Raw genomic sequence first — 17,125 nt, 5'->3', positions numbered from 1 at the left:
TGCTGCTATGTGACAAACTCAGTGCCACATACATGGCCGCCAATCCTGTGATTCACAACTGGACAAAACATCTTGAGATTGATCTTCACTTTCTTAGAGAAAAGGTTGCGTCCAAAACACTTTCAGTCAGATTCCTCCCCTTTGAGGATCAGCTGGCCGACATCATGACAAAAGACTTACAGAGTCCTCGTTTATCAGTTTGAAGACCAAGCTTACAGTCGCGGCAGCTCCTCGTTCACTTGCGGGGTGATGATAAATGAGTGTCATGTCTGCTGAAAAATATAAAAAATTTTCTATTCGTTTTTCTGCTTTTTCTTCAGCTTTTAGGTTCCACTATTTGGTTTTTAGTTTGTGTTTTCTCTTTCATGGTTGTTATGTTAAACCATTGATGCTACGCCATGTGGCATTTTATATGTTAATAAATAACGCTACACGACGAGCCATATCTATTGTGGAAGGTCGATCGTTTTAATACACGTTTATTCTCTCTACTTATCGTGTAGCTAATTGTCTCTATCGTCTACATCCTATCGTGTACTCTCCATCGTGTACACTCTCGACCCCATCGTGTAGCGTCTTCCTCATCACCTACACGCTCAACCCAATCATGCAGTCTCCTACCCTATCGTCTACACTCTCAATTTCATCGTGTATATGCTTGCCTTTATCGTTTAAATATCTGTCAACGATTGTTTAGATATTTGAAAACGATCATTTAGCCTTTTGACAATGATCGTTTAGCCTTCACTTCTTGTTTTTTGCTATAATGATTTGCTCTGGGAGTGTATTGTATAAAATAAATTGGAAAAATAGGTTCTAAATACAAGTGATGTGTTTAAGCTTTGATGCGTTTAAGTAATTGTAACGTGTTGGGGCATTAAATATATGCATAGAACGCCCACAACTCCTAATAATGACATTCAAGTTTCCCTAAACCAAACCCAATTATAAATCTGATTTAGGTTCCTGGTAAGTCAAGGGTTGAACTCAGGGATTCCGTTGACCAAACACAGACCTTGCATTGTATCTACTGTAGGTGTTTTCCTAAATGAATGTGAGAAATGTATTATTTACACTAAATTGATGTGCCTGTGCAAGAAGATACAAAAGAGGAGTGGTGAATGATGGATCATACGAAAATGGAGTTTAAGGTAAGTGGACGCGTCGGTCTAAAATGAGTCTACACAACTAGGATGTGATGTGAATGAGATGGGATGATTTGCTTATCTTTTGTTTATGCGTCAAACTTCATTCAACATTTCTCAACGTGAATAACAAAGAAGCCTATCTCTAGGATGCATGCGTCTAACACAAAATGCACTAGACACCAATAAGTCTATCTCTAGCTGTACTAGGCGTCCTACTTAATGCAACTTAGTTATTCTTTCGAATAGTCTAAATTAAAGATGCTTTTACCAAGTTGTCAAGTTGGCTTGAGCGTTAGAATGAAGTTGTGCATAAAGTATTAATGCATTCAACATAAACAAGAAATAAACAATAGTAAGTATGATGGATCAAATATGACTTTTATAAAGAAACAAGGAGTCTTTGCAAAAACAATATTTAATCAAATGGAATGAAAGCATTAAATAAGAAGGAAACTGAGTCAAGCCAAAGAATACAATCTCTTGTATTTCTTTGGCTCAATCTCGTTATGTACAATCACTTGTATAGGAAGTGGACGGAGTGTCTTTCCCATGAGTGATTTCCTCCGCTCCCTGACCGGTGGTGGTGGTGGTTCTCAACCCTTTTGATCGTCTCAACACCATGGCGCAACTTCTACAGAACTAAGACTATGACTACAATATACAGAGAGTAAGGATCTTGACAAATTTTCAAACTTTTTAACTCTGGAGAGACTTTATCTATTTATAGGCATTGGTCACGTCCACCTGGTGAATGGGCAACATTAAAGTCCATGTCCTGGTTAGCATTAAAGTCCATGCCCTGGTTAGCCGCCTGACTCTTGGAAGCTTTTCAGACGTCGCCTGCTGCTTGGAAGCTTTTTAGACGCTGTCTGCTTGCAAGTGCCCATACTTGCAAGTGGTGATGTGACATAATCAGCCTAGAGCAATGAATCTTCTCTATGTTAAACTCCCTCCGATGCATGGCCCTTGTGTTAGAGCTTTTCCTGCGACACTTGTCTAATGCGTTAGCGTTAATCCTTGCGTTGAAATCTTGCAATACAATGTGTTAGTGTCGCGATATTTAGTAATAAAACTTTTTTTTGTATGAGTTTGCTAATGTTTGAATAAATCCATGCGTTTCTTCTAAAAATGAGGAGAATTTATCATTAAAAAACTTAGTTGTTCCAATTTAAGAGCAAAAATAACTTGTATTTCTACAAGTTATCACCACCCCCAAATTTGAACAATGTTTGTCCTCCAGCGTTCCAAAATAATTCTTTGTTATCTCCTTTGTTTTAAGTGTGCAGAGTTTGCCTCTCATCATATTCAATCATAAGCTTGAGATAAGAGTTTGGAAAATATAGCTCAGATTGACTCTTTTCTTAAAAGGATTAAAGTTTAGTTTCAGGTGCAGCAGGCCTTTTATCACAACTCCTTTCATTTCTCAAAGCATTCCCATTTTTTCTAAACCAGCAGTGCGTTAGATGCTCTTTTTAAAATAAATGCCGGATAAAAAGAAAAAGATTATGAACTTTCTTACCCATGCATTGTTCCAGATATCCTATTTTCGTTTTGGCTTGCCCCCACGAGTGTCATGCGAGCATCCAACTACGGGTGAGAACCCTTCACAACTAAACTCATATCTAATATTCGTGCGTTTTAAGATATAATTTCTTTAGACTAGATAGAGGAGTTATGTGGGACACATTGGTCTAGGAGACTTAACTTCGTTTTGGCTTGCCCCCACGGGTGTCATGCGAGCATCCAACTATGGCTAAGTGCTTGTTCTAACTAAACTCATGCCATTTTAAGGTTTTTTTTTAAAGTAATGACAGAGGAGTTGCGTTTAACATTCTTCTTATTTTGTTCCCTTTTCTTTATGATGTATTCGTTAGATGCGTTTTAACTCGGATTTTCCTCATCCCCAAATTTGGAGATGAGCTATACTTATCCCAAATTTAGAGAAGAGCTAAATCCTCATTGCTAAAAGAGAGAAAATTTCAAAAGGCTTTAAGAGTCTGAAAGGAGTTTAAGACTTAGAGCTTGCACGCGTTAGAAGATAAACTTAATCTTTTTTAGAGAAGTTCAAGCCTTGTTGATTTTCCTAATGCCTATTCTATGCTTATAGATTTCATATAGTTGATATCATTGAGGTTAGGCCAAGCACAAGACTTAGAAAATATCTAAAGAACAAAAATCAGGTATGCCAAAGTCAAACGCAAGGAACAAAATGATAAGGAATTTCTCAATCATTTTCATAAACCCACATGAAGTAAACAAACAAGTCAAGCAGATACAAAAGACCTGATTGATGAGCAGGGTCTTCATCCATGAATCACAAGGGGTTTCTAAGATGAGCAGGCAGTGGAGGTAGAGCAAACATTCCAATTAAGACCTGATTGATGTATTATGTTGTGTAAACAAATTGGTCTTGCATCCGTCTTGTTTGCTACCTTAGATAATCCCTTAGAACCCGATTCTATTGCTGCAGACCTTCGATAGACACGGCCAATGGTATGAGCTGATAAAAGTTTTCAACTCTTCTAAGTCTGCGCTGCGTTGAGGTGGTGTTGGTTCTTCACTTCTTCTAACTGGGTCTTAAAAATTTTCTGCGTTGCTTGACCCTAGACCAGTTGGCTCAAAAATTATTGGAGGAGGCAAAAAATTGGGAATTGGACTTAGTTGGGGCGAAGGAAGGGAATACGGGATGTCCTGATCTATATGAGTTGGTTCTTGGTACGTTTGATCAGGACTCCCTTCTGGCGGGGCCAATGGTGAATCATGGAAAGTAAGATTGAGGGGTGGTTGCGCTTCTTCAGCTGGAAGTTTAGGCTCAGCTTCATGTTCTTCGTGCTCTGAAGCTTCATCGCTATGTTCAACAATCTGGACGGGTATTCTTTTGGGGGCGCGTTTGGATGGTCGAGGCTTGGGTGCCACTTCCTTGGCAGGTAAGGCAGGTTGATACGGCGAACCACTTAGTAGATACCGTAGTAACTTCACGGTCATCTCCCAGAGAGATACCCCCCCGTTCGCATAGTGCACAGATCAGCCATGGAAAGTAGAGTTGCCCTCGTGGCCTAGTCTTGATGGCTTTGATCTGATCCCTTATAATTCTTTCAATGTCCAAATGGATGTACTACATGACGTAACAAATAGCCAGAACGTGTTCTTTTGATAATGTCTCATCATGCGTTGTAGGCATGATGCTCCGTTTGATCAAGTAATACCACAGATTTGCGTCTGGAGTTAAATTCCTGGAAGCTAACATTTTTGCCCCGTTTCTTGATGTTTGCCATTTGCTTCCAAGTTTGGCTACTGTCTTTAACGCATCTTCTAATTGACTTTATGTTGGCTGTTTCTAGATGCGATTTTCTTCTGCGTCTGGATTATTGTCAATATTGAACACTTCATTTATCTTGTCAGCTGAGAAGCGCACTAACACCCCATCAACAAAAGCTGTGTTCTTCTCCATATCAAACTCACTATTGTAGAACATACGGACGAGGTTGGGCCAGATGCGAGTGTGCCCAACGCAGAATTGATTCCACCTTAATGCGTTTATTGTCTCAGTTATGTAAATTGGCAGGGGTAGCGTTTGGGGAAGAAGCCCTTTTCTACGAGTATGTCACTAAATTGACGCTTTCTTCTCGAAGTCTTCTTAGGCAACGCTTCGGTTACCTTGCGTTTTCCTGTCGCATACTCTTTTGCTTCCCTTGCCAGTTCTCTCAGTTCATTCTCCAATTCCCTTTGGAGATCAGTCTTCCTTTGCCCTTGCATTGCGGGCTGTAGTTTTCCAATTCCTGCTCTAGTGCGTCGTGCCTTGAGCTGTTTTCATACGTTGCACCCTCAGGTCCGGATGCAGATTACGTATCTTCTTCCTCCAATATCAAACTTCTTTTTCTTGTTACTCTTTTTGATTTTAAAAGCCCTTCATTCGCGTCGGATGAGCGTGGTTGAGACGTGTCAGGGTGAATTCTCCTTTCTCTATTTTCTTCTTCCCTTTCATCTTCTTCCCTTCCATCTTCTTCTAATTCCTCTTCAAGCATCATCACATACCGCTCCGCTTCGTCTAACTCAAGTGATGCGTTTGGTAAGTCTGAACGCATCACTTTCTCTTCCTTTTGGCTTTGATTGAGGGATGCCAAGATCGCACCAAAAACCTCTTGCTCGTCCAGTCGAGCCAATTCTGCCAACTCTTCAAGATTGCGTTCTGACGCAGGACTGTCAGAGAGTGGTATGGGTGGAGTAAATGAAGGGGTGCCCACTGGGGTATGAGGCGTCCGAGGGGAAGATATGAGGATGGGCGAAGAAGGTGGTTGGCTCCACCCGTCTGATTCCATGGGATAAATGGTGGCCAAGGGCTCGATAGAAAGTGAAGGTGGTGGACGCACCGCTGGTGATGGTGCGTTGTGGGCGTAGGCTGGGAGTGGATTATGCGTTGCACCCACCATAGTGATGTTAGGTGACTGGTGGTGGGGCAGGCTTGGCGTAGGGTTTGGAAGCGACCGTAGATGATGGACACGTCTTTGGTTTTGCAGGTGTTTTAACCCTTGGCTTGGGGGTAGTTTTTAGTTTTGATTGAGGGGTTTTAGGTTTAGGTTGAGGGATCCTGGCCGGAAGGGTAACGGTGGCTTTGGAGGCTTTGGAAGGTTTTGAAACGGACAGCCGTTAAGAGGTAGCTCCGCCGTGTGTGGGTTTGGTTTGGGTGAGGGTTTTGGTGGTTTTTCTAGGGCTTGGGGGAGGAGAAATTGAAACAGAGGACGAGGAGAAAGAGATTACCGGAGAGTCGTTCCCAAAGCTCATTGTCTGGTTCTGGCTATCTGAGGCGGATGACATGGTGGCTGGAGAAGCTCGAGCGAATCGGAAGCGAGGGAGACGGAGGGGTTCAGGTTTCTTTTTTTTTTTTTCCTTTCTTTTTGTTTCAGAGGGCTCGAGAGTGCAAATGAAGAAGAAGAAGAAGAGTTCTTCAAATCATTGGGCCTTTTTATAGGCAGAGGGAAGGTTAGTGGCTGATGTCAGGCGGCGCTTGACATCTGCAATAAATGTGAAGCTAAAGGGTCGTCTCGGTTATCTAAATACTCGAGTGTTTTTGTGTTCTCGAGATGCGTCCCTTCAACTGGGCCGTGTGTTAGACTTATGTCTAACGCGTCCGTTGTTCCAAATTCGATCATACACATCTTTCTAAAGAAAAACAAACAAGTTTCCAACTTTTGTAAAAGCAAAAACAAAGACGATCAATCTAAAAACATCCAAACAACTAAATCAACAAATTCAAACGCATCATAAAATACAAAATGAAAAAAGACAAGGGTGGGGGAAGCATCCCTGGAATATATGGCGTTGCAAACACAGGGATACTTCGACGCGGGCCTCAACGGGCTTCGTGTAGTGAGAGAGATGACTTCTGGCGTTCCAGTCCATCTTCAAAGTAAGGCTTTACTGTTTGGCCGTTTACCTTGAATGCGTTGGTGCCATCTTCTCGTGTTATTTCCACAGCTCCATATGGGAAGATTGCTTTGATGATAAAAGGTCCTAACCACCTAGATTTTAGCTTTCCTGGAAACAAATGCAGTTGTGAATTGAACAATAAAACTTTTTGGCCAACAATAAGTTCTTTCTTACTGATGCGTTGATCATGCCAACGCTTTGTCTTTTCTTTGTACAGCTTGTTGTTCTCGTACGCATTCAATCGCCACTCCTCGAGCTCGTTGAGCTAAAGTTTACGTTGAGCGCCCGTGGCGTCTAAGTTCATGTTCAACTTCTTAACTACCCAAAACGCCTTGTGCTTCAACTCTGAAGGTAAATGACATGCTTTTCCAAATACAAGAGAGTATGGAGACATACCTATAGAAGTTTTGTAAGCAGTCCTGTAGGCCCAGAGCGCCTCATCCAGCCTCTGTGCCCAATCCTTCCGCGTTGCATTGACGACTTTCTCTAGGATGGACTTGATTTCTCGATTTGATACTTCCGCTTGACCGTTTGTTTGTGGGTGGTAGGCAGTGGAAATTTTGTGCCTAACATTATATTTTGCAAGTAATTTGGAAATGATACGATTAATAAAGTGCATACCTTCGTCACTTATCAGGGCTCTTGGTGTTCCATAACGTGTAAAGATGTTCCTGGTAAGAAACTTAGATACAGTGGACGCATCATTCCTAGCACAGCCACTGCTTCTACCCATTTAGATACATAATCTACTGCAAGCAGGATGTACTGTTGGCCACAGAACAGGGGAAAAAGTCCCATAAAGTCTATGCCCCAAACATCAAATAACTCAACTTCAAGAATATTGTTCAAAGGCATTGTGTCCCTTAAAGAAATATTTCCGGTGCGTTGGCAGTGGTCACATTTTCGAAAAAAATCCCTCGCGTCTTTAAAGAGGGTGGGCTAAAAGTATCGGCTTTGAAGGGCCTTCACTGCAGTTCTTTATCCACCGAAATGCCCTCCGTAAGGAGAGTCATGACACTCAGCTAAGATGCGTTGTGTCTCCTCCTCCGAGACACATCGACGCATTATGGAGTTAGGGCCTTGTTTATATAGGAACGGGTCATCCCAAAAATAAAACTTGCTGTCATGAACTAACCGTTTCTTTTGCTGAGAGTTGAAGTTCCCAGGGAATTGCTTGGTGGTTAAATAATTGACTATGTTCGCATACCAAGGTTCCCTACCGTCAACTCTAAACAGGCTTTCATTAGGAAATGCGTCCTTGATTTCACTTTCTTGGGCTTGCATTTCTTAATTCTCTAGCCTGGACAGGTGGTCAACCACCTGATTTTCTGTTCCCCTTCTGTCCTAGATATCAATATCAAACTCCTGTAGTAGCAACACCCATCTTATCAATCTTGGCTTAGCGTCCTTTTTGCTCATCAAGAATTTTATGGCTGAGTGGTCGGTGTATATGGTGGCTGATGCACCAACTAAGTAAGATCGAAACTTTTCAATACCAAACACTACAGCAAACATTTCTTTTTCAGTAGTGGTATAGTGTTCCTAAGAGTCATTTAGTGTTTTGGACGCGTAGGAGATAGGATGTATCAAGTTACCCTTCTTTTGCCCTAACATTATTCCTACTACCACATCACTCACGTCGCACATAAGAATAAAGCGCTACGTCCAATCCGGTGCTATCATTACTAGAGTTGTCGTCAACGAATACTTCAAAGTTTCAAACGCGTCAGTATAGTCTTCCTTAAAGTTATAGGGCTGGTTCGCCTCTAGTAATGCACTCAAAGGTCGTGCAATCTGAGAGAATCCTCTAACGAACCGTCTATAGAAGCCAGCAAGCCCTAGAAAACTTCGTAAAGTTTTAACATTTGCTGGTGGTGGAAGTTTTGTTATGACATCTATTTTGGCTTCATTTACTTCCAAGCCAACCTTAGATACTTTGTGACCCAAGACAATTCCTTCAGTCACCATGAAGTGACATTTCTCTTAATTCAGCACCAAGTTTGTTTCCTCGTATTGAGTGAGGACGACCTCCAAATTATCTAGGCATGACTGGAATGAGTCTCCAAAGACTGAAAAATCATCCATGAAGACTTCAACATATTTTCTAGGAAGTCAGAGAAGATGACCATCATACATCGTTGAAATGTCCTAGGTGCGTTACACAGCTCAAAGGGCATGCTTCTGAATGCAAATATTCCAAAGGGACAAGTAAACGTAGTCTTCTCCTGATCTTCCGAATCTATCAGAATCTGGTTGTAACCAGAATAACAATCGAGAAAGCAATAAAATTCTTTACCTGCAAGTCTGTCAAGCATTTGATCAATGAAAGGAAAAGGGAAGTGGTCTTTCTTATTTTCTGCGTTGAGCTTCTAGTAATCCATACAGATGCGCCAGCCCGTGATAGTTCTCGAGGGTATTATTACTGTTGAATATCAAGGTCGTTCCCCTTTTCTTGGGAATGCATTGGACTGGACTTACCCAACTACTGTCGGATATCGGATAAATAACTCTTGCGTCCAACCATTTTAAAATCTTCTTCTTGACCACTTCTTTCATTATGGGGTTCGGCCTTCTTTGAGGCTCGATTGACCCCGACTTCCCTTCTTCCAGCCTAATATTGTGCATGCAAAAAGATAGACTTATCCCACGGATATCTGCAAGCGTCCAGCCTATTGCACGCTTGTGCTTTTTTAGCTTCTGCAAAAGAGATTGCTCATTAGGCTCTGTAAGATTTGTGGAAATGATCACAGGTAAAGTGTTGTTGGTTCCAAGAAATGCATAATTCAAGTGTTCAGGTAACTGTTTCAACTCGAGTTCTGGTGGTTCTTCAAGTGATGGACGCGATGGTTTTGTCTACCGCTCACTGACTTGGCGGCTCTGATTCCTTCAGGCTCTCCTCCAACATGAGGACCTCACATACATAAGTCTTTTCTTCAGGCAACTCAATACTGTTTAGTTGACAATCTTCACTATCTAGGAACTTTAATGCGTTGAGCACATTAAACTTTACCTCTTCATTGTCCACGCACATAGTTAATTCACCTTTATACACGTCAATTAAAACTTTCCCGGTAGCCAAGAAGGGGCGTCCAAGGATAATTGGTACCTCCCTATCTGCTTCATAGTCCAAGATAATAAAGTCTGCTGGGAATATGATATTGTCAACCTTCACCAAAACATTTTCAATCTTCCCTTCTGGGTACTTAATTATTCTGTCAGCGAGCTGAAGGGTGACAGAAGTAGGTTGTGCTTCACCACTCCCCAATTTCTTAAAAATTGAAAGTGGCATGAGATTAATGCTGGCTCCTAGATCGCACAACGCATGACCCACATCCAATCCTCCTATCGAACAAGGAACTGTGAAGCTCCCAGGGTCCTTTTGCTTCTTTGGTAGATTGTTGCTTACTAACGTGTTACATTCCTGCGTTAGCACTATCACTTCCTTCTCACTGACTCTTCTCTTCTTCGTCAAAATGTCCTTAGAATTTTTTACATATGTTGGCATCTGCTCCAAAGCCTCTATAAGTGGAATGTTGATGTGCAGTTGCTTTAGGAGCTCAAGAAAGCGCTTGAATTGATGTTCATCATTCTTCTTCATCAGACGCCTAAGGAATGGTGCGTTCAGCGGCACCTCAGGCTTTCCCGCGTTAGACGTACTGGTTTCTGAATGGCTTATGGTCTCGAGCGTTCTTTCTTCCTGATCCATTGAACGTGTAATGCATTCTTTCGAAGGACTACTATTTCTTGGATTCATTCTTCTTTCTTCAAGAGCTCATCCACTCCGCAACGCCACCGCGTGGCATTGTTCCTTCCCATTATTGTTCCCAGGTGTTTCGGTATTGCTAGGTAGAACCCCAGGCTGCCTATTTTTCAACTCGTTTGCTATCTGCCCTACCTGGATCTCCAGGTTTCTGATAGATGACGCCTGGCTTTTCAGCAACGCATCATTCTGGGCTAATTATTCCTTCAATAGGTTCTCAAGCGGAGATCTTGAGCTCGACGCCTGTCCTCTATTAAATGGTTGTTGATGCTGCTGATGAGTTTGTTGAAATGAAGGCGGCGGTCCATTCCTTTGCTGATGGTTCGCCCCTGGGTGGTGCTCTTGCTGATTTCTTCCTGTCCAAGAAAAATCCAGATGGTTTCTCCATCTAGGGTTATATGTATTAGAGAATGAATTGTTTTTGATGAATCATACTGACTGAGGGTTTTGTGGACATTCAACATAGGAGTGAGGATCTCCACAACCCACACAGCTAACCATGGGCTGCCCAAACGGCTCTACCTGATTCACATTTTACTGATTTGATGCTTTCCCAACATTATGTTCTGCAGAAGGCTGGTCATCATAGCCACTTGAGTAGAAAGTGTGGCTATTGCGTTGGCATCAATAGAATTAACGTTCTGAGATCTTCTTCTCCTGTCAGTTCTTCCATCATATGTATCATCCACCCATTCCATATTGTGTTTGGCAATGTGGACTAGTATCTCTTTAGCCTCAGTATAGGATTTGTCCATAAGTCCACCAGCAGTTGCTGCATCTGCTGCCATCTGTAATGCTCTATTCAGTCCTCCATAAAATGTCTCCATTTGGATAGTCAGTGGTAGTCCATGGTTTGGGCAATTTTTGACTAAGCCCTTAAAACGCTCCCATGCGGCACTAAAGGTCTCAATATTTTCTTGTTCAAAGTTCATAATCTCTCGATGCCTCCTCACGTTGGTGGTAGGTAGGAAGTATTTTTGCATAAATTTTTCCACCAACTTCTCCCTGGTGGTGATTACACTAGGCTCCAGTGAATTCACCCATTGTTTTGCGTCATCACGCAAGGAATAAGGAAACAAGGATAGCCTGATTGCATCTGGAGTGATTCCAGGAATGACAAATGAATTACACGTTTCCAGGAAATGTTTCATATGGGCATGAGGATCTTCACCACGACCACCCCCAAATTGTCCAACACTCTGGAGCATTTGGAGCATAACAGATTTCATTTCGAACTTGGTTTCATCCGGCGTTGGGTATATGATTCATGGAGAGAAATCATACAGTACAGGGGATCCGTACTCCCTCATGGGACACGTGCTGCTATTTGCCATCAGGATCGGATTCTGAGCAGCATGAGCTAGTTGCTGATTTGCCTACTCTTCCGCCATTGCTCGTTGCCTGTCTTATTGTCTGAGAAATTACTGCCTTAATCTTCGACGCCGATTGGATCGGTTCCTATGCTGGAAGGTCCTTTCAATCTCGGGATCGTATCTGAATTCAAGAGTGCTCTCCCTGCTAAAAAACATTCATAAGCTTAGGCGTAGCTTGTAATATTCCTTCGACTGAAGTGTTCCTACAACAGATACAAACGAAATTTCTGGTTAGTTCTTGTTTCTGAATCCCCGGCAATGGCGCCAAAAACTTGTTTGTTGCTATAATGATTTGCTCCGGGAGTGTATTGTATAAAATAAATTGGAAAAATAGGTTCTAAATACAAGTGATTCGTTTAAGCTTTGATGCGTTTAATTGTAACGCGTTGAGGCGTTAGATATATGCACAGAACGCACACAACTTCTAATAATGACGTTCAAGTTTCCCTAAACCAGACCTATGTATAAATCTGATTTAGGTTCCTGGTAAGTCCAGGGTCGAACTCAGGGATTCAGTTGACCAAACGCAGACCTTGCGTTGTATCTACTGTAGGTGTTTTCCTAAATGAATGTGAGAAATATATTATTTACACTAAATTACTGTACTTGTGCAAGAAGATACAAAAGAGGAGTGGTGAATGATGGATCATGCGAAAATGGAGTTTAAGGTAAGTGGACGCGTCGGTCTAAAATGAGTCTACACAACTAGAATGTGATGTGAATGAGATGGGATGATTTGCTTATCTTTTTTTTGCGTCAGACTTCATTCAATATTTCTCAACGTGAATAACAAACAAAGCCTATCTCTAGGATTCATACGTCTAATACATGCAATAGACACCAATAAGTCTAGCTCTAGCTGTACTAGGCGTCCTACTTAATGTAGCTTAGTTATTCTTTCGAATAGTCTAAATTAAAGATGCTTTTACCAAGTTGTCAAGTTGGCTTGAGCGTCAGAATGAAGTTGTGCATAAAGTATTAATGCATTCAACATAAACAAGAAATAAACAATAGTAAGTATGATGGATCAAATATGACTTTTATAAAGAAATAAGGAGTCTTTAAAAAAAACAATATTTAATCAAATGGAATGAAAGCATTAAATAAGAAGGAAACTGAGTCAAGCCAAAGAATACAATCTCTTGTATTTCTTTAGCTCAATCTCGTTCTGTACAATCACTTGTATAGGAAGTGGATGGAGTGTCTTTCTCAAGAGTGGCTTCCTCCGCTCCCTGACTGGCGGTGGTGGTGGTTTTCAACCCTTTTGATCGTCTTAACACCACGACACAACTTCTACAGAACTAAGACTATGACTACAATATATAGAGAGTAAGGATCTTGACAATTTTTCGAACTTCTTAACTCTGGAGGGACTTCATCTATTTATAGGTGTTGATCATGTCCACTTGGTGAATGGGCAGTATTAAAGTCCATGTCCTGGTCAGCATTAAAGTCCATGCCCTGGTTAGCATAGAGAGTAAGGATCTTGACAATTTTTCGAACTTCTTAACTCTGGAGGGACTTCATCTATTTATAGGCGTTGGTCACATCCACTTGGTGAATGGGCAACATTAAAGTCCATGTCCTGGTTAGCATTAAAGTCCATGCCCTGGTTAGCCGCCTGACTCTTGGAAGCTTTTCAGACGCCGCCTGCTGCTTGGAAGCTTTTCAGACGCCGCCTGCTTGCAGGTGCCCATACTTGTAAGTGATGATGTGACACAATCAACCTAGAGCAATGAATCTTCTCTGCGTTGAACTCCCTCCGACGCATGGCCCTTGCGTTGGAGCTTTTCCTGCGACACTTGTTTAATGCATTAGCGTTAATCCTTGCGTTGAAATCCTGCAATACAATGCGTTAGTGCCACGATATTTAGTAATAAAACTTCTTTTGTATGAGTTTGCTAATATTTGATAAATCCATGTATTTCTTCTTAAAATGAGGAGAATTTATCATTAAAAACATTAGTTGTTCCAATTTAAGAGCAATAATAACTTGTATTTCTACAAGTTATCATTTCTCTCTATCGCTTACAAAATTTGATTTTTTTCCTTCTTTTATTTCTTAAGGGACGTTTAGATTGAGGGAATTGAGATGGAAATAAGAATGAAAATGGGTAAGGGATACACGTTCTCTTGTTTGGTACAAGTTTTGAAGCTTTAGGCATGACATTCCTTATACCCATGATGATACCCATCCAAAAATGTAGGTTTTCTTGATGCTCATTCTCTCCCATTTTAATATATGAACTTATTCTTTTATTTTATATTATTAAAATTAATTAACATATTAATATTAAATTTATAGTTTAAAAAATATATTAAATTTTAAATTATAATATTTGAATTTAACTATTCTAGATTCATAAATAAATAAATAAATTATATAATAAACTACAAAGAACCGATGCATTAATACTAATAAATCGTTAATAAATTATATATGTAGTTAATTAATTACCATTATGATTAATATTTTATGAGATTATTTTTTAATAATTATAATTAGTTTATCATTGAGTAATTATAATTCATTATTTTTTAATCACAAAATATCATATTTATCCTCTTAAACTGATTTTGATTGTTTTATTAATTAATACATCATAGTTATATAAATTCATCAAATTGATAAATTAACTTATGTAATCAAGCAACTTTAATTATAAATTACTCATTTTACAACTATTTGTAATTAATAATTTAGTTATTATTATTATTTGATAGTTAAATAATTAATTTTACTCAAGTTTTTTTTTTTTTTTTTTTTTTTTTAATAGAATAAGTGATATTATTATACAACAACAAGGGGGATCTCATAGCCTGGGATCAAGGCATCAAAGCAAGAAAGCACAAGCAAAGACAGGGTAACATTACCAAAACAAAGTCAACAAGATAAGACCAAAACATAACCAAAACATAAAAGCAAATACCCCCAAACCACCAGGGCGAAAGCCAAAGAAAAGAAACCAAAACCCCATAACTAGGGCCAACAGATAAACAAAGAGCAACGACAAGTTCAAAAAGAAGAAAAATCATATGTAAACACACTAGATAAGATCAAGAAGATCAATCCGCCAGGAAGTAGCTCGAGCATGAACTGTAGATACCATAAGGTGAAATAGAGCAGACACCATCCTCGGTTGACCTCCATGCAACTGTCGATTACGCTACTGCCAGATGTAGTAGATGGAAGCACATCAGAAGACACGGAACAACTTACTACGCACCCTCTTACTCGACCCTACTCGGCACAATCAACTCAACTTGACATTCTAACCCGTCACCAGATGCGATGAACCCAACTGATGTAGCACACCAGACCACACCTCTCTTCCAAACCCACATTAAAAAAATAGATGATCTTGCGACTCCACAACCAGAAGACACCCCCCTTCTGACATCACACCCCATCTCCTCAACCAATCCTGCGTACCCAACCTGTCCCTCATAGCTAACCACGCATAGAAAGAGTGACGCGGAATATAAACCCCGCCCACAAAATACCAACCCAAGACACCCTAGAACGACGAGGACGCAAAGTCTCCCACATATTAGCTATGGAAAATCGACCACTAGCACTCGACACCTAAACCCAATAATCCTTTTCCCTCACCTTAGGCCCCACTGCCTGAATAAGACCCCGGATCTCAAGAAACTCCCCAAGACACTATAGGCCACCTCCAACCTCCCTCACCATCCATGAACTCCGACAATCGCGCCTCCAAACTATTTACTGCATCATAAACCATCGTAGACCCATATGAATCCATAATCGCACCCCTCCGGCAGCCAAGGATTCCACCAAACAAAACATGGTCGTCCATCGCCGACCATCAATTGAACCAGATGCTTGAATCTATCTCTACAACGCAAGATAGCCTTCAAGCACCAAGACCTCTCAACCTCACTCCAAACAGCCCACAAAGACTGCCTACGTAAAACTTTACTCACGACTTTGAATTGAATTTATTGTTTATCTATTAATCTAATAAAATTTTATAGAGGTATCCATGGTTAATTTTATAAATAAAATATAAAGCTAATTTGTTACCATAAAATTTTGATAACATTCCCATGTACAACCAAACACAGTGATCCTTGTGTTGGGTTTTATGTTCTAAAACTCATGGTTTGTAAACATTAGAACTTATTTTGAGAATTCGATAAAGTTGTTGTTGAATATATTGTTTTTTTAGAAATCCAATAAACCTAAGTCCCTTGACTATTATATGAGTACTTGAAGTTTATGTGGAGACATACAAGTGGATCAGGTTCAAGCAAATAGTCAAAATGATCTATAGTATATGAATAAGGTTGGGTACCTTATTTTGGTAACATTATTGGATGCGGCCTACTCTGTAGTTGTTACAAAGAGTTGTAAAGTACTACATACGAAGTGATCCTAATTCGTGCATGTTGAGAAATTAGGAGTGTGGGTGTCCTGTGTAAATGAGTTTTGTGCAAGATCAGACCACGAAACCTGTCACTCTTACTTTATAACGATGTTTACTATTTAAGACTGACTATTTCAAAGTGATGACTTAGGTAGCTTAACCTTAATCCTAAGCTAACTATGAACTCCTGTTTGTTCGGTATTATTCTTTGATCTGCAAAAGGTGAGAGTAAACCAATTGCCTCTGCTCAATAAGCTTACCATTTTGGGGATAAGACCGGATGAATAACTGGGAACATAGGGTGCAAGAAGGAATTCACTCATACCCGATTAGGGTCAATAGAGAGGTTGTTCCCTTCAAGTGCTGATTCTGAGTCTTGAACAAGAGGCCTCACCCTCTCATTAGCCTGAGACGGATTCAATTTGTTGATTGGATCATAAATCAATTGTTTATTAGGGGATTAGTGGAACTTAAGGAACAAGAGGTAATTAAGGGGGAAAAACAGAGATTCGACCCAGCCGTTATTACGAGCAACTTGTGAAGGTTTAACTTACTAATCATGGTTATATCGAGTGAACATAATATATCTACAGTGAGGGGAGTTTAGCTATGGACTTTAGTGGAATCACCCATTAGTTAACGAACGGGGGTTAGATCGGTCTAATGAGTTTAGCCGATTAATCTCGGATCGTTGGAGCCCATGATCTGTAGGTCCGCGAGGTCCCCTTACTAGCTCGTAAATAGGTAAGCTTTAGGGTAGCTTGAGAAATTAATTTGAAATGTTCAAATTAAACGGAACAAGAGAATAAATATTTAAATATGATTTAAATATATGAAGATGATTATTATGCAAAAATTAATTTAATATTTGATATTTAATTAATTATTTTTTTAAATTAATTTATGAAATTAATTTAATAAAATCAATTTTTGAATGAAAATGATTTAAAGTCATTTTATATTTAAAAAAAAAGAAAATGGAAAAACGTTTTGCATGGTTGCACAAAATGGAAAAGGAGTTTT

General features: G+C 40.1%; 1 protein-coding gene and 1 non-coding gene across 2 annotated transcripts; one reads left to right on the top strand and one right to left on the bottom strand.

Annotated features, from left to right (window-relative positions):
- Positions 1-9,435: 9,435 nt before the first annotated feature.
- On the bottom strand, positions 9,436-10,281 carry LOC120072130 (uncharacterized). The gene has a single exon (XM_039024543.1). It carries the CDS (start codon positions 10,279-10,281, stop codon positions 9,436-9,438), a length of 846 nt encoding a protein of 281 aa, XP_038880471.1.
- Positions 10,282-11,178: 897 nt separating this feature from the next.
- LOC120072422 (small nucleolar RNA R71) lies at positions 11,179-11,282 on the top strand. Its single transcript, XR_005480481.1, has one exon. It is a non-coding gene; the product is annotated as a small nucleolar RNA R71 (small nucleolar RNA).
- The last annotated feature ends 5,843 nt before the right edge of the window (positions 11,283-17,125 follow it).

The sequence above is a fragment of the Benincasa hispida genome, chromosome 2 (assembly GCF_027475165.1).
Source record: "Benincasa hispida cultivar pf3 chromosome 2, pf3_genome.v1.1, whole genome shotgun sequence".
NCBI lineage: Eukaryota > Viridiplantae > Streptophyta > Magnoliopsida > Cucurbitales > Cucurbitaceae > Benincasa > Benincasa hispida.
This window is presented reverse-complemented; position numbering and strand designations above follow the sequence as displayed.